This window comes from Rhea pennata, chromosome 3 (genome assembly GCF_028389875.1).
Source record: "Rhea pennata isolate bPtePen1 chromosome 3, bPtePen1.pri, whole genome shotgun sequence".
Classification (NCBI taxonomy): domain Eukaryota; kingdom Metazoa; phylum Chordata; class Aves; order Rheiformes; family Rheidae; genus Rhea; species Rhea pennata.
The window spans coordinates 109,306,369-109,325,226 of NC_084665.1; the positions used below are offsets into that span (position 1 = coordinate 109,306,369).

Genomic DNA, 18,858 nt, shown 5'->3' on the forward strand with positions numbered 1-18,858 from the left:
GAAAAAATATGCAATTTACAGAGGATTAAAAAAAAAAGAAAAAAAAAAAACTTTGGGAAAAATATTTTAGATCATATAATGACAGACACTATGGCAGTGAAACATTATTTTTATTTAAAAAAAATTAAAAAAGATATAAGTTAGCAAAGTTCTTAGTAACTAACTAGCTGTAACTCCTGCTGTTGTCTTGCTTGGACTCAGACAAAGATAAGGCAAAGATTGAAATAAAACCTTCTGTTCAAGGTTCCTTCTACTTATTCTTGTGGTGAAACCAAAAATATTTTCTTTGCAGTATTAAGCTGTATTTTAAAACTCAACCTTCCCAAACCAGAAAAGAGTTGAAGCTTAAATGTTCGACTATTATTAGATTGAGCTTAGGAACTCAGTATATCTGTAAGGAGAAACATCATTATCCATCTAAGTTATTAGAAAATATCTGCCAATACTTTGTTTGTCAAAGTAATCCTACCTCAATTTGCAGAAAAAATAGTCTGATTTCCCTGTTTTGTTTGTTTGTTTGTTTTTTTAAAACAGGATGGCAGTTGAATATTACCTGTCAACGGTCTGGAAGAGAAAAGGGTTAGTTCAACAGCCTGCTGGAAAACAGAGATTAATCTCTTGCAATCCTACTTTTCTAGATTAGCTTTATTTAATATTCAAAGCCAAACTATACTGAAGCAGAAAGAGCCAACAGCAACTTGAAATTATTCTTAACTGCACCTCTTGGGTTTCATTTTTAATTTCTCCCATTTCACCAGGACAAACCTAGAACTATATTAACAGCAATGCTATTGTATCATGATGCGCTTGTATTAAGTCATGAAGAAATGGATCAATCAGCCAGCAGAGCTTGCAAAAGAAGCCACCCAGGGCCCCAGAGACCCTAACATCTCATCAAAAGATGAGAGTGACCAATCCCGACTCCAGCAGCAGTTCATGTTCTGTGATGGAGAAACGGTAGGAGGTTACTGAAAGGATCTCTTTTGGAAAGGAGGCTCATTTCAGAGCTGCGCGGAACAGATGTGGTTCAGGACTGCCGTTACCAGCAGAGTATCCTAATTCTGCTCTAGTTTTGCTCTCCTTGAGTTACCACCTAGGGAGGTGAGAGTCCTGCTGTAGTTTATGATCCCCAGAACATAAAAAGCATTGGCGAGAGCAGATACAAGCAGTGGGACCTCCTGCTGCCTTGTCCACGCGGTCTCAATATTTCAGCAGCATCCAGCTCCAAACAACAGACTGCATGAACCTGGCTACCCGCTTGAGGAAAGAAATGAAGGACAAATGTAGAACCAAACACATTAAAGCAGCTGCAAGGCAAGCAGCTTCATGACAATTTATTTGAAGAGATGAGGAAAGAGAAGAAACTACGTAACAGCAGGCTGTAGGAGAGTATTACAGCATTGCCATCGAGATATCTCTCTGCTAAATATTTTAGGTAAAAATGTTTAACACTAAGAAAGCTTTCAAATAAGCTTTTGTGCTAAGACATAATTTTATCTTTAAATATCCTTTTCTGGGCCTGCACTTATTTTCTCCTATCACCTAGAAGAGAACAGTGAGTAGATACTTTAATTTCACATGTAATAATGTTAAAGAGCTGAGATCTACTTATTTCATCAGTTGATTATTTAGTTCTCAGAGATGGAGTCTCAATCTTGATTATCCTGCATAAGGTAAGTAATATGGTTCTTTAATAAAAATCTACATACAAGAATATTCAGGTATTAAACTAAACAATATATGTACCAAAAAGAAATCAAGCTTACTTGGAAATGTGGCCCATTTTATTTTAACTGAAAAGCATTCATTATACAGTGCAAACAGTTCTTTGGTAAATTTACTGATTAAAATAAAAACAAAGACTTTGCTTTAGGTAACATTAGAAAAAGAAAATAAATACGTAAAATTTGCAACATATTACAGCAATATTCTCACAGTGGATACTGAGGAAATGGTAATCTAGCCATTGGCCATTGTTTCAGAAATGTTAAAAATCAATGCTGATTCTGCAGACACTGCAAGATAACTGAATTAGTACAATCCATGACTGAGTATATTTTAAACTGTGGATAAAGACCTGTTTTTCCTGAATGGTTTGTAATCAGATGCATAATGGAAGATAACTCTAATACTAAAATTGTTTAAGCATATCTAGACTCTTTAGCCCTTTTTATATACCATATGAATAAACACTGAACAATGAAAAAAAAAACCCACTTTATTCTGGAAGCTGGAGAAAAGGAACAATCAGGTATATGGTACCATTTTGTAATGTATAAATGGAAACTCTCTTCTCTTATATGCTGAAATCTTGAGCAAGTTTATTTAGTATAAAAATTGGAATAAAAGAATGTAAGTGGTAACCAACTGGATGTATTACTGATTTATATAACTGTTTAGACAGTTAAATTATATTTGGTTTAGCTCCGCATTCCTTCCTCTTTGAGGAATTCCTGCGTAGGTCAGTGAGAGCTGCATCTGAGTTAGACTTACAGTACGAGACACGTGGCTTGGACTTTCAACAAAAGTCAACAAAACACCAGAGTATCAAAGAAATACGGGAATGATGACCTCTAGAAACCATATGATACTCATACATGCTCGCCACACACAGTTTCTTAAAGTATTAAAATAGAAAATTACATAAATCAAGACATTGTATATAAAATCAATTAAAATATTTTTAAAAATATAAATTGCAGTTTCACATGTACCTCTACCACACATCTTTAAAACACCACTCACATATAGATATTGCTCTTACTGTACTGTGAAACAAGTTTCTGTAGTAAGCTTTAAAGATGATACATCAAAGTTCGAATGTGTGCCATGGTATCAGTTTATCAAAGTAGAAATTATTAATATTAGTAATCATAGAAATCATGTGCCAAAAATATTATAGTCGAACTCATATTGTTGTGATAGGTTAGCTATTAGACAGGTATTTGATTTACCATGCAAGAATTATGTATTCAGGTTGTTTATATAATTTGAAATGTTTAAGACATATATGTTTAATTTTGTGCAGATTTCTTCAATACCTAAAGTTCTGCTTCATAAATTCTAACAACAAATTCAGAAGTCAGTGGACCGAATAACGAAAGAGCTCTGTTTCTAGTTAAACCTGACTTGGAACTTAAGGTCTGAGCTATAAATTCTACAATATTAAGTATTTAGGGAGAAAATCAATTATGAATAAACACAAAAAAACCTGTAAAATGAGGTATGATAGTTGTCCTTCACTGAATATAATATATAATTCCTGGTCAAAAATATGAAGTTTGTATTCCAAAAAGTATAAAACTTTGAAATGCTAGCATAAACATATACTCTATAATGTTAAACATTTATTAAATGGGAAATAAAGTCCATTGGCAGACCATTTCTAACATGAATGATAAACATATTGAGGTAAAAATATATATGCATTAGATGAAACTGGAAAAAAACTTTAAAAAAAAATACCTTGCCAGAAAAAGTAGTCAATCCATGATTAATTATGATGCTTCATTTTGTTTTTTTTCCCCCCACAAACAGTGCCACAATATAATCAGGAACATATGTCTATTGACAATATGTACAATGGATCAGTAGGTATCTTTGTATACAAAATGGTATGTGACATGTTTTCACATTTTCAGAACAGGGCCAAACATATATGTGAGCTGATCTGAGATTAAGAGAAGCATGCTTACAAATGGGACTGGATGGTCATGTTACAATGATTTAAAATAAATGAAACAAAAAAACTTACCAAGCAATTACATATGTTTTGACAAAAAAGATTTTGTTCATTTTAAGATCAAACGCTACTCTTTCACGTGTTTTCCCGAAAGTGAGGAACACTGTCAAATACATCTGTAATATACATTCAACTGCTGGGTTTTGGGGGCTTTTTTTTTTTTTTTTAACCTTCCAATTATGTTTGTTTATATTCCCCAGCTAATTCTAGAGGGTTTTTTTTGACGATGATGATTAATTTTCCTTTTTGAATTAATATGTTGAAAGTATGTAGAAACTGCCATGTAGTTTTCTCTATTTCCTTCCCTGTCCATATGCAGAACTGACAGTGAGATTCAAGAGGAGGTCCATGCACCAGGGATTTGCAGAAACTAGCCCTATATGGCATTGCTTTGGGCACAGTGATCTTTTCTTTTTCTATTCCCTGCATTCACTAAATAATAACAAAGAGCTAAACATCAAGTCAGATTGAAATTGAAGATGGAGAGTAAACTTTTACTGTCCCTAATGTTTTATAGCTGGGAAGTGCTCTTTTTAGAGTAAGTCAGTCTTAAGCCAAGTCATTTTGGATACCTAAAACTACCTGACAGTGTTCTTTTAAAGTAGCACCAGTTTGAGTTGTCTAACCTGAGAAGTTTAACACAAAATTATCTTTGACCTGTTTGCTTATTTCCCTTTCGATATTTTTGCATTGTGATTATCTTTATGGGCAGAAAATAAAACAATACATTATCTTACACTATTACAGCACCATTAGAACGTTGTCATGTAAATCTTGATTTTTGGTTTCTTGCTGTTATTTTAAGCCTGTAGTTACCTGTTTTTGCCAGCAGCAGGCATTGATATGATTTGATGAGGATGCACCCTAAATTGTTAAAAAGAAGAATTATGGTTTCTTCTTTTTACTATTAGTTTGTTTTAAGCAGACTGGACAGCAATCTCCTTTAACCTTCACAGGTGCTTCGCAATCAGCTGGTGGGCATGATTCTACAAAACAGGTAATCTGACCAACCTATGTCAGAAAGAAACAAAAATATATATATATAGCTATAGTTTCAAAACAAGACATGTTTTTCATGTTATTGAAGAATATATTCTCATTCTCTCTAAGATCTTTGCTACTAAGATAAATTTTACACAGTTTATTTTAGTAAAAAATGATATTTAGAATTGTCTTTATGACACCTTCTCTAACGAAGCAACATATCATTTAATCTAACATTCAGCCATGAAACTCCAAGATCCCAAATACAAAGACTTTTCTTCCCTATAACTACATTTTTAAAAAAATTTCACCATGATAAAAGAAAAAAAAAAAAAAAAAGGAAATCTTTGCACCACCCTAGATGAGCTTTTACTGATTTTAGTGCTTTTTAATAGACCTTTTCAAAAAAAGGTCTCTGGAAAGATAAAGGTATGTTAAGGCTGAATTCTTCAACACTGGGACATCTGAAGAGTATCAGTTTTTTGTAGCAAATAAGTGAAGACGTGTAAAAAGAAATTAGAAACTATTACCCAGAAATTTGCAGTACAAAACTGAAAACTGTTTTAGAAGCAGAACTGAGCATATTCTATATCTCACAAACAGATTTCACCATACTTACTTTGCATTCACACACAGTGCAAGGGTCCCTCTTCCAGGTTTCATTGCTGGAATACGATTTACCCTTTTCATCAGTGCAATCAGTTTTACTGAGGCGTGATTCAAGTTTTTTTATCTGAAAATATTAAGAAAAAGTTAATTACTGAAGCAAAGTAAAGTTTTTATTTGTGTAAGCCATTCTGTCTTTTTTGCTGTGCTATGCAGTCCATGATAAACACTGCTCTTGGTTTTTCCTTCTGACTACTTAAGTTTTCAAAAGACTACAGGACTGGAAATAGTTAATACATAGAGAAACAGTATTTGCAAAAGAAAACTAACAGGTGTTTTTTTCCTGCCATTGGAACACACATCTAGAGCAAACAAAGATAAGCAAACTGTATCTGATGTGAATGGAAGGACAAATCTAATCTTACCAACATGTATAAATGAAAAGCAGATAAAATAAAAGATTATCTGTATTCTCTCCCTCACCATGAAAAAGGTTTATATCATTAGTTTAGTTTGCTGGTTGTGTGCCTCTTGGGAACACTAATTAGATGAACACATTTTTAAACATTTTCTGCATTCAAAAAAGATAAAACCAAGTACAGCAGATCTCAAAATTGTAGATCATTTAGGTATGATTTGAAAAGCATAGAGAAACAAAGAATGATAACACACTGCTTTGTGTACCATTTTGTTTGAAATGGTGTTTTTTGGCTGCAGTGAATGTCTAAATACTATCAGCGTAGTGATATTATGAAAACATTATAAATTAAATCTACAATTAGAAATTATCCATTATAGCACCTTACCTGGTTTCTGAGGCTTGAAATAGTTTTTTGCATTTCCAAAACAAATTCTTTGAAGTCATTCACTATGGGTATGCTTCTGTTTTCATCAGAGGCTGATGTGGCATTAAGAAAATACTTACTCCGTTTCACAGAACTACAAAAAATTAACACCAAACCAGATTATTCATCTAACACATTTTTGTCTACCTACCTATTTTAGAACACTTATGAAGAACGTAAAAGGAGAGCAACAAACAAAGTTATGAATCACGACAGGACACCAGACCCACCAGTGCTGGTCACAGGCTCAGGCCAGGTAAGTTATGGATTACTGCTATGTCACCAGTGACAGAAAGTTTCTTCCAGTGAGAATAATAATAAATACATTTAAGCAGGGGGAAAACACAGAATTATGAGCAGAGATATTCTAAAGCAACACCCTAAAGTCAGTGTGAAAAGAACCAATGAATCTCTTGAACTTTTAAACACAAAAACAGACAAAAGTAAAAAGCACTGCTTGTTAACATATTTCCCATTCAGCTTAATAGTTTCTTCCTCTAAATGTTCATTAGCAAAATATATATTTAAAGAAAACCTTATTTAAAAAGGAAAATGATTTTTTCATAAATACATGATTTTTTCATAAATACATGAGAAAAAAATACTTCTACATATGGACAGAAACCTGTGTCCAATTCATGTTTGAAATCAATACAGATTACAGTACATACAATAACCTAGATGTTTTTGTCTATTGTACTGTCCAGTTGATCTCTGACAGAGATCTACAAAACTAAATTGTGTTAAGCAGTTCAATCTGTAGGCAGGAAAAACTATAAGCCTACCAAAGGAATGCTCATAAGAGATCATTTTATTTGGTAAGACTTAAAAAAAGCATGCATTCAAAAACAAGGGTAACGCTAATTATTGTCTATGATTAAGAGCTTTAAATCTATAAATTCATATCACCAAGCATTCCTACTTATTAATATGTCTTCTCCAGGGCTAAGCAACACCCAAAGAATAAACTGGCATAGAAGTACTTGCTCTCAAAATAGAACTTATGGTTTATAATCTTTCTGCATAAATTGAAACAGCACTAATAGGCAGGTGTTCAAACTTCTTAGTTTCATATACTTGCTCATCTAAATTACAGAAAATGAATTCTAAGCCACACAATATGCCAAAATTCAAGTAAACCAGCTGTTACTGTGTAACAAATAGTTTAATCTTCTCCACCTGCTCTAGTAATTGTAAAAAAAAAGAAAAAGGAAACAGAACTCTTCTAACCAAGAATGCAACTTAAATACAAAACTGAACATGAAAATTGAATGTTTGATGAATGATGTTGCAATAACTTTAGCTATTATGTAAATAATACAGTTCATTTGCAATGATGAATGAAACGTCCTTAAATGAGGGTTCCTTGAAAGGAACCTTTCTTTTCTGCTATCTAAATGGGAGTTTAGACCTAGCCATTGCCTTTTCATGTTTAAAATTAGAAGATACACATCTTATCCTAAACATCTAAAGGCTCTATTACTTAAAGACAGTTTTCAGTTCTCAATGAAGTGAAATATAATTTTGGCTTATCTTTGGTGTTACAACATTTAATAGTATTTAAATTTGCTGAAATAAATTCACTGATATACCTATTTATCTAGATAGCTGCTTCCCTTGCCTTGAGTGGGTAGACTCTGGTTGAATATAAATAAGTGTTCTTCCTAACACACCAGTTGCAAAAGAAGTAATAATAATTTTATTTGCTAAAAGAATGGTGATACATGGAGAGAGGGATAATTCAAAAGGGGTCAAATTTGATCATTATGAAGGATCTTCAGTTCAATTTTTTCCCAAGCATCACAAAAACTGTTTAGTCTGAGCAGAATCCCTTTATTCACTAATTCATAGATAAGTTTTGACTCCCTAGAAATGGTAGCGATTTCACGCAGTTGGTTATTTGTGACTGACATTGTGATTTACCTCTCTGCTAGAGTATTTTGAGGATTAAGGATTTATAAACAGTCTCTGTAGCACTCCTGTCCACCGTTCCTGCTTGGACTATTTTGGTACTAGAAGCAATCTGTATCATTATTAACAGCATAAATACCACACTGCTGTAATCAACATTTGGCTCCCTCTTATTTCTACATGAGGGCCTGGCAGCTCTGATGAGAAAAGGAAATAATTTCTGAACATAACTCGGACACTGCAGGCACAGCAGGACTGGGATTCTTAATCCCCACAATTAAGCTTCATTATAGACTTTTCTCCTGAAAAACACAAGACGAACTGAAGTACTATACTGTACTATACACAAAAAAGGTCTTACAAAAATTTGAGCTTGAAAAAATGTGATTTTTACTATTAGTGGAAATGAGCAAATGTCAAAATGAAATATCTCAATCATAAACTTGAAAAGACAGAGAGTGGAAAAAAAAGTAGTTTGCATTTACAAAGAAGTCATTCAGCTTCATACTAATTTGAAAAGAAATACTTTTCATACTTTTTTAAAAAAAGAGGAAAAAGTCTCACCTTACTGTTTTAGACATTTTCATTTTCTTTAAGGGCTTGTCCTCCTGAAAGCTGTAATCAAGAGAACGCCTTCCCCGAAAGTGATATGAAAATGCATTAAACTGTCCTCTAGTTCTACAGTCTGGAATTAGACAAGAATTACACTTTACAAACTAAACTGTTAATCAGCAGTTATAATATTAATATGATTTTACACACATCTTCTGTATTGGCAAAGGCAGTTCATACATTCAATCTGATCCTGTCTGGAATCGGTTTGATTGTGTCTGAATACATCTCAGCATTTAAGCCAGCTGCATGCAGCGGATCTGATTACTCACAGACCAGATCTTCAAGGCGAAACAAAGGAATAAAGACTATTTTCCCATGTAGATGAGTGATATTTTAACTGCTCTTTTCACTTCTAAAATTTCCACACTCTTACTTCTCTGACTTTTAATTATTGTCTGCTTTGGAAATTAAGTGTTATATATGGAGGAACACAATATTATTAAAAACAAACAAACAAACAAAAAACTCCTAGCATGTTGCTTCCTTATCCATTCCAGGTATTATTATTTGTTATACTTGGCATTTGGAGGAGAATCTTTAACTAAATCCTGGAGAATCTTTGCAGACAGTTACTGGCTGATAGCTCCATTTCCAAAGTTTAGGGATTTCAAAGCGATCACCAGTCACTTCGATCCTGAGACACTTTCCCATGTTGAGCAGATATCTCAAACCTGAGAATAATTATGACAAAACTCCTCTCCTAAGAGTCCCAGGAGGATACCTTCAAAGGATGAAGTAAGTCTTTCCTTCAGTTCACTTTATTCAGCTTTCCAAAAATCATTAGTATTTGGAAGGAGTCCAATTTAAGAAAGCAAAGAAAAACAAAACAAAACTGGAAAAAGTACTTTGGAGAGAAAAAAACTGGAAAACACAATTTTCTCATTTCTGCTCACAGAATCTTTAAAAAGAAAAATTATAATGGACCAGGCTGCAACAGAAATTGCCAATATGTTCAACCATTAGAAGCAGAGAAATTGCTAAGAAAATGGAAGGCAAAGCTAAATACAGAATCCCATGGACAAAGCCCAGTTAAGTCTGGCATTAGCAAAATGAGTCACAAAAGCAAATAATTAGAGGAAGAAGTCATTTTCCCTAATGTTTTTGTAAACTTGCAACAGAATAAAACCATTCTGAAAGATAAGAACATTTTAGAAAGCATTATTTTGGAATTTGGCAGTATTTAGATCTAATACCTAAAGTATTAACAAAATTTATTGCACAGCTTTAAAGTCAAGGAAACAGCTGAGGGACTTGAGAAACAAATGTAAAGGTTCTTGCCTCACATAACCGAAACTGAAATAGTACCATTGATTGCTCTGTGATTATATGAAAATACCTTAGACTATTTTTATTTATATTGGCCATTTATTTAAACAAGACTATTATCATTTTGCTGTTAGAAAAACATTTAGTTTGTCCACAGCTTAAAACCAATCAAAGTATTACTGAAGGAAAAAAAAATACATAGTGATTAATTATTTCTGGGAATTCTGGGAATAAAAAGTACCTACAGATCACTGTTGGGTACAATTTATCCACACAGTTCTCCTTCCCTTTTCTTTCCTCACAGCTTGTCCTCATCTCAGGCAAATTTATTACCTTCCTCCAATAACAACGGCACCACCAAAGAACTAACATTATATTTACTGCCAACATATTGTTCATTCTTCTTGCATGTTCTGCTGTTTCTCACACGAGCGTCTTGCTGGCTGTTTAAAAGCTAAGCTCTTTCACGCAGACTTACATATAGACTGTATTTATATATAGTCTACTATGTCTTAAACATAGACTATAAATATAGACTATAGCATATAGACTGCTGGGTCGATATGATGCTTGGCACGGAGGCATTTCTGATTACCCTTCCATACCTCCATATTCAATATGAGGAGAAGAGGGATCACATTCTAAAGGGTCACAGGAGAAAGTAGTTTTCACCAGAGGAATTTATCTGTTGTTTAAAATTTTGCTAAATTACATAGAAATTATAATTTCTGTTGGAAGCAATTGCTGCATTCTGCTGCCTTTGCTGCTGCTTATCCCCTTCATTTAATACCTGCGAAGGCTATCCAGCATACTGCAGATTTTCTTTGATGCAATAACATGATTGGCCTTTTTTTTTAAATATGTATTTATTCCTAGACCGTTTGGGGAATCAAAGCATTGAAATCCTTGGAATCCTAGTCTAGGTTTATCACCTTAGGCTGGTATATATGAGAAACATACGTTCGGTGGCAGCTCCAAGTACACAGACCTGACGTTTCTCTAGTTTTAGAGACACAAGAGTGTCAGCTAGCCAGATGTACAATTCTTGTTCTTGGTTTCAGTTCCTGATATTAGGAAGAGGATTGTCACTGCTGAGAGGTGCAAGCCTAAAACAAAAAGAATTTTTCTTCTTTAAAATAGAGACTACCTGACTACCTTAGTAGAACTGAAAAATTACTAAAATCAGCATAAGTTTCTGCTTTTTTTTCAATCTACTTAGACTTTCTCCAAATTAGCTATATCCAGTCCAATTCACTTTCTGCACAAAAGATGAATGTTTAAGAGTAACCTAATATTTCTTTCTCTCTATAAACAACATTTTCTTCCTGAAGCTAGGTACTGCTACACTGCAGATGTCAGGATAATTCATTTTTTATATTGTAACCATCTTCACATCTTCAGAAAGTCCTCTCTTTTCCAAAAGGTTCTAAAAATGCACCTACAAAGTAAATAGGGAATAGGAAATCTTGGCACTCAGAGGTATTGAGCATTCGTGTATGATGTATATGAGGTATGTGACATGACAGGAGGTAAAAGATGTAACTCTGATACTTTGAAGAGTCCTTAGTAAACAACTTTCATCATCACAAAAGTTCTTGCAGTCTTATACTGAGATTGCTGTTAACATTTTAAAATTATGTGTAAGGTGTTCCACAGCGTTCAATACTTAGCTCAGTGTTATTTACTATTTTCAATAAAGGTATGAGAAGAGCAAACTAAAATATAATACTAAAAGCCAGACAAATTATAATTTAGAATAAAGCACAATTGGAATAATTAAAAGAAATGGTGGATGCCTTTCTGAAAGCAGTGCTCAAATAAAAGAGAATAATGTGGTCAATAACAGCAGTAATGTATAGAAGTATATGACATAATTGTTGATTTTGTCTTAAAATACAGATATTCATAAATGTAAGTCTATCCTACTGGACGACCATGCATAAATGCACTCAGATTAAGCATGTATCTTAACTCTTCTGCTGTAATTCAGTGGGATTTAAGCACGTTTAATCATAATTTGTGTAAGAACAACACCTGGTACAGCAGATATATATTATTTCCTAACCGACAAACAGTTAAGCCAAACCTTCTTCCTAAATCAGTTTATTCTTATGAGGATGACTGGCATCTCATCTGAATCACTTCCTCCTGGGTCATTGTTTGACATGAAAGAACAGATTAAAGATATTTTTGGTTTTGATTTATAAAAAAAAACTGTGAAACTTTTAAAGATATGATGAAAAACATTTCAAATTTAGATAATTGGAGTAAAATCGTGGCTCCATTTGAGTCAACCTGTTCACATTTTCTTTCTAGACTCTTTATATAACTCATATCTTGGTCTTGTCCAAATTAATATGCTTACCTTTGAAGGAAGAAAGCTTTATAATTTCTGTGTTTTGCATGCAGAACTGGGATACAAAGCTAGTAACAGTAGTCATGGCAGCCTACAGTGAGTACTTAAAAAAATAAAATTCTTTTGCACTAGAGAGCCTGAAAAAAGCATCAGAAGTTGCTTGTTTGGAAAATTTGAAGCTTGGATGCTCTTTGCTCAAATGATACATTCTGCAGTAATTCCTCACTGTCAGTGACAAAAGAAGAAGGGTAGAAAGTCAAGAAAGCCAGAAGAAAATCCTGTGTACCTCAGTCACCAAAAACGAGTAATTACGTTACATGATTTGTTAACTAAAACCTAAAGGTAATTTGGTATTGTTATTATAAAAGGGAATAATGCTTTGCTTTTTAAAAAGTAAATATTGGCTTTACTCAAGAAATTTAAGAAGTAGCTTTTTGTAACTAACAAGATATTCTGTTTTTCATGTGGAAAAGTATTTTGACTTGAACAAAACAGGAAGGATAATAAAAACAGATGTAATACCTTAATGGCGCTAAAATAGCTGAACACATGGGTCACTTATTAAGCATACATAAAGTATGATGATATAATATCAATACTTCCCTTCTAAATTTTAACTTAGTGCAGTCTAGGAGAATTTTAATCATACAATCATGAGAAATATTTTAATTGTGGAGAAGGAATATGTTTTAAATATTTCTCTTCTAAATATAAAAATACATGAAAAGAACAAATAAACAAGCATAGTTTATTTACCTTAAAGTAACCAATGTTCTTTAAGGTATACTCTGTATGTACTCCACCTCCCCGTATGTCTCCAGTGCCAGAGAAAGAAACTACATTTTATACTGAGTTGCCTAAACTTAGATTCCCATAGATACCATCACTCCCATTTATCCACACAGGAAAGAAGTTCAAGGCACTCGTATTTCAATTACTTCATTAATCTCTGCACAGACTTCAAAAGAGTTGAGAAGAAGGGAATACAGATAGGTAATTTCTTAAAGCAGCTTAGATATTTACTTCTTTTGCCTGGCAGTCAGTTATCTAACTGTATTGCATTCAGGACTACCTTCTAGTAGGAACATTCTTGAATGAAAATACATGCTAGACTGCTGAAGGGCTCAATACTCTAAAGACCTTCCAAGGATAACATCTGCTCTAGGAGGCTCAGTGATAACATAACATTTAGAGAATCACCACAATTTCACAGAACAGCTTTACAATTTTTACAAAGAGATTTAACTAATGTGTTTGGGAAACTCTCTGCCAAGTTGCATGAGCTGTGGCAAAGTAAACTTATCCTGAACTGGTAGAAAATGATTAATTTGTTTATAGTAGAACACTTGGAGGGTGATAATTGATTTTCTCTTAATGTTTCTAACATATGTTAGAGTTATTTTGAAGATATTCTGAAAGATTTTGTCTTGTGTAAATAAAATGATAATACTTTAACCATATAGAGAGTGTTGTAAGCTGTTATAATTGATCTGGAGAGGAAAAAAATGGTAAAGATTTTTTTTTTAATCTGAATAACTTAAAAAGATGGTAAATATTATGGCAAGACCTAAATGAAATGATATCTAGGGAAAATTGTACAAGATTTCATTAAAAACTAAGTATTCATTTCTCCTAGTATCCTTACAAAGATAACAACCGTTTTGAACCAAATCTTCCAAGGCAGAAGTTTGTCATCCAATGATTTATTACTCAAGGAGTCATTTACTGGCAAGACAATACAGAACTCAAACATGTTACCTTTAATTGGTAGAAACAACCTTTTAATCCTTTTACTATTTTAGATACAACTTGGCACAAAAGTTTTAAATGCGTCAAGACTGAAAATAGTTTGCAAATGCAGCAAGAAAATGAGCCTGAATTTTGCATGGGGGATAAATTACTACTGATAAATTTTTTTGAGAAATGATTATTCTGTATTATTTAAGCAGCATGCTTTTCTACTGCTGATCCACTGCAGTACAGGATACTAGGCTAAATGAATTTTAGTCTTATCAATTATGGTAGCTTTTATTTTATATATAACCATAGCATTATTGTTCATAAAAATTTGAATGTATTCTTCCCTTGAATAAAAAGCAGTAATTTTATTGACAAACTTGAACTTAGTAGAGAAGATTCTTCTAGATCAGGAATTTTGAGCCTGACGACCATGAAGATCAGTGCCCTCACTTCGGTTTAGTTACTAGAAATAGTTACCAGAATTAGCATAAAAAAAGGTCTTCTGCAAACATCATTTGGACCTTGCTGTCATAACACGAAAAATAGTTGTGACAACTCAGTGGGATTTTTTTTGTTTCAACAAAATGAACAACAGATGCAAACTCCAGCAAGACAACAAAAATACATAATATATTGTGACAAGAGGTTTCTATTGTGAACTAAGAGTTCAATTCTAAAAGGATAACTTCTTTTCCTTTAACATGTCCTGTGGAAGATATATCATTTGACAGACTGAAACACAGCTCTCATTAATTCTGCCTGCCTAAGGAAAGAGGTCCTTAGAGATTTTGCTTTAATAACTCTGGAATCCAAGTGGGTGAGCACGTAGTGAATCATATATTTACCACCACTTAATGCATAGCATCTCCATTAATCAAAATACCATGTGTATAAGATTTGTAAGATAAATGTTTCCTCTGTGGAAGAGAGATGACAGAAGTTTCAAAGGAAGAATTCTAGATTTATAAAATGATGGCTCTATCATGAAATGCAAATACATTTTAATATTTAAAATATTAATCAATGTATGACAAATGGGCAGCTTTTAGATCAGATTTCTATACATATAAAAAAAACATAAGGCAGGTAGATACATTTGAGAATCAAAAGACATTCTTCAAAAATGGAGTGGAAGAAACTTTGCCCTTTTAGAGTTAATAATGTTGTTTGTATGACTTCTCAAGCAGCATAAATATGAATTATTTCCTACTAGGCTGAAAAGCATGGACTCCCAAGAGTTTTAACATAGGTATATTCTCTAATGCATAGACTCTGTCATCAGTTTTAAAGCTAAACGATCCAACATGTTTGAACAGTAAATCTCTACCTGCTCTTTCATTTCTAAGGATACCTGAGTTTGTTATCACTGTAAAACCATACTAGTTAGAAAAACTCTTCATTATTAACTCTATCTACAGTATGTTGAAGGGACATCTTCCATCAGTTTACAGTCTACTTACTGCCTTAAAAGCTGAGATATATCACCAAAGAACTATTCAGCAGCTGTAAACCCAAGAGGACCAACAGTAGAAGAGGTGAAGAGCCAGTGGCGTCCCCCAGGGCTCAGCACTGGGTCCCATTCTGTTCAACTTCTTCATCAATGACCTGGATGAGGGGACAGAGTGCCTCCTCAGCAAGTTTGCTGATGATACCAAGCAGGGAGGAGTGGCTGACACACCTGAGGGCTGTGCTGCCATTCAGAGAGACCTGGACAGGCTGGAGAGCTGAGCAGAGAGGAACCTCCTGAGGTTCAACAAGGGCAAGTGCAGAGTCCTGCACCTAGGGAAAAATAACCCCGGCACCAGTACAAGCTGGGGGCAGACCTGCTGCAGAGCAGCTCTGTAGAGAAGGGCCTGGGAGTGCTGGTGGATGACAGATCGACCATGAGCCAGCAGTGTGCCCTTGTGGCCAGGAAGGCCAATGGGTCTCCTGGGGTGCATGAGGAAGAGTGTTGCCAGCAAGTCAAGGGAGGCGATCCTGCCCCTCTACTCAGCCCTGCAGAGGCCTCGAGTACTGTGTCCAGTTCTGGGCTCCCCACTACAAGAGAGACCTGGAGCTACTGGAGAGTCCAGCGTAGGGCTACGAAAATGATCAGAGGGCTGGAGCATCTGCCCCATGAGGAATGGCTGCGAGAGCTGGGCCTCTTCAGCCTGGGGAAAGAGAAGACTGAGGGGGGATCTTATCAGTGTGTACAAGTACCTGAAGGGAGGGTGTCAAGGGGACAGGGACAAACTCTTTTCAGTTGTCCCATGTGACAGGACAAGAGGCAATGGGCAGAAATTGAAGCACAGGAAGTTCCACCTGACTGTGAGGGGGAATTTCTTCCCTGTGAGAGTGACGGAGCACTGGCAGAAGTTGCCCAGAGCGGCTGTGGAGTCTCCTTCTCTGGAGATATTCAAGGCCCGCCTGGATGCAACCCTGTCTACCATGCTCTAGGTGACCCTGCTGGAGCAGGGAGGTTGGACTAGATGATCTCCAGAGGTCCCTTCCAACCTTACTGATTCTATGATATCTTCTACCAACACTTTCACAAGCTAAGTATTGAGTGATAGGTTCTTATTAAGTAAATTCTAAGATTTTAATAATGGTTAACTTCAGTTGATCATTACCCTCTCTGATACGGGCAAGTTGTTTACAGTCAACAGTTTGCCTGACTCTAATGTCTAGATCATCAAAGTTCTACAGACAAGTTTCTGTATCTCCTGAATATACTTTTTCAGCTATGAAGAGCATGCCCATGCTTCATCAAGACAATAAAACTAATGCCAAGAAAAACTCAATAGGAAGATGTCATTTGTCCCGTGAAGTATGTTGTTGATATTACTCCAAATCATGGAATTCATCCAATCTTTAATGACTCACAAGTTTCTCTTAAGGAGAGATCTTCTAACTATGTTAAAGATGAAGTGAAGTCTGATATGTTGATGGCTAAATAGAGGCCATACACAATGTGTGCATTGGAAGTGAGTTAGAGGCCAAGATCTTAGCTGCAAAGCATCATCAACATCTTTTGCTTCTTGAGTGCTATCTAAACTCTTTTTCTTGAAAAAAAGATCTGTTCTGAAGAAAAGAAATCCCATTGTCCTAACTTTTAAAGGTGATGACAAAGAATATGAATATTTATCCACAGAAGGAAGACAATAAGAAAGCAGTTATTTATACCTTCTCAGTGCTCAGATCTATACTATGTTTAGAATATGTCTATTTAATATAAAATATGGCATGATCTATAATTAAACAACGATTATGGAACTTATTAATAAAATAAGGGACATTTTTTTACCTCTCTGTTACAGCTTTGCAATGCAATAAATGAAGATAAACTGGTTATTTCAAAAGTTGACATGGTTCAACATCACAGCTTATCAGCAATGATACAGAATCCAACCTTTGGTACAATGGTGGATGAACAGACAACTCCTCAAAGAAGACAGTTAGTAAATGAGAATTGCCCTCATCCTTTTTCTTCTATTGGAAAGTTAAAAAGTAATGTTCCATGCTCCAGATTTGAATTTGTAACCATGCAAAATATCTTAATAGAAACTGAAAAATGGTTAAATATCTTATCAAAGTAAGATAAATATAGAAAAATAAAGCATACATAAATATATCCAAATCTATCTGTATACAGACCTTCACAGCAATCTTGCCACATCCTAAGGTCCAGTTTAGGAATATCTTCACAGCTACTATATCCATGTGGGAATTCAGCCACTTTAAAGACATCACGTTGTACCCTGGTTATGTTGTCACCATTGTCGCACAAAACTCTAGCAAGAGAAGTCTGCTTGATCTGAGTGAGCTGAGCTGGAGTGAACACACCCGGGTTCTCATACCATAACCTGTAATCTCACAGAAAAGACAAGCTCTTAGACAGATTAGCTAGTGATATATATATATATATCATAAATATAAATATATATATATATATATATACATATATATATATATATATATATACCCCCACTGCCTCCAGCTGCCACTCTAAAAGGGCCTGGGTCTTCCACAGATGCTTTGACACCTCTTCTGGCCCTACTTGGATGTCTTGGGTACCTTGGGACATGTAAAACTAGACATCTAAAACTCGGCATGAGACCGCTGAGTTTAGGAAATTGAATTGCATCCTTAAAGTGCTTTAAGGTAAAGCCTTAAATTACCATACAAATCTTTTTTCAGAAAACCTTCCTAGTTTCCTGATAGAATTGCTGAGGAGATTAGGAGAATAGCTAGTCTACATCTATTTTATTATTCAGATAATTGAGATTGTTTTCTGAGATGGTTTACTATAGATGTTTTTTGTTTAGATCTACACTAACTACATTAATCAATAGACATTAATATATGCTCAGTAAATTTCAATTCAAGTAGGAAATGTGGTATTATTTTTACTTTACATATGTAAAGGGCAAAAAGCCTGTTATCAGAAGAAAATGTAAATAATACATTGCTTCAAAAAACAAGCCAGTCCTTGTATAATAAAACATTTTAAGTGACTATCAGGATCTGAAAACATGTTATGCTATTCTAATTTAGAGGAATTGTTTATTACAATATTGTTTATATCTCACAAAAATGTAAAGTTATATTGCAAAACTAGTAGGTTTTGGTCTATTTCAACCAAAAGTAAGTAGGATGCTCTTTAAACTTAATTAAAAAAACTAATAATTTTATACTAAGCCTAGAAGAACAGTCAACAAATTTTATCTTATCTACTTATTGCATCATTTTCATGCATACATTGGACAGTAGATACATAATCCCAAGCACTGGGACCAGAAAAACAGATTTTGGAA

At 34.3% G+C, this 18,858-nt stretch overlaps 1 protein-coding gene across 4 annotated transcripts in view; it reads right to left on the reverse strand.

The window, feature by feature from the left end:
• Window positions 1-1,759: 1,759 nt before the first annotated feature.
• Window positions 1,760-18,858, reverse strand: part of PXDN (peroxidasin) — an 84,937-nt gene continuing 67,838 nt past the window's right edge. For all 4 annotated transcript variants that reach the window (XM_062572986.1, XM_062572985.1, XM_062572988.1 and 1 more), the window contains 5 exons: window positions 17,699-17,907; window positions 8,653-8,773; window positions 6,139-6,271; window positions 5,346-5,459; window positions 1,760-4,753 (listed from right to left, as the gene is read on the reverse strand). In XM_062572986.1, the coding sequence (XP_062428970.1) occupies window positions 4,628-4,753; window positions 5,346-5,459; window positions 6,139-6,271; window positions 8,653-8,773; window positions 17,699-17,907 (703 nt within the window). In that variant the 3' untranslated portion in view covers window positions 1,760-4,627. The remainder of the gene's footprint in view (window positions 4,754-5,345; window positions 5,460-6,138; window positions 6,272-8,652; window positions 8,774-17,698; window positions 17,908-18,858) is intronic.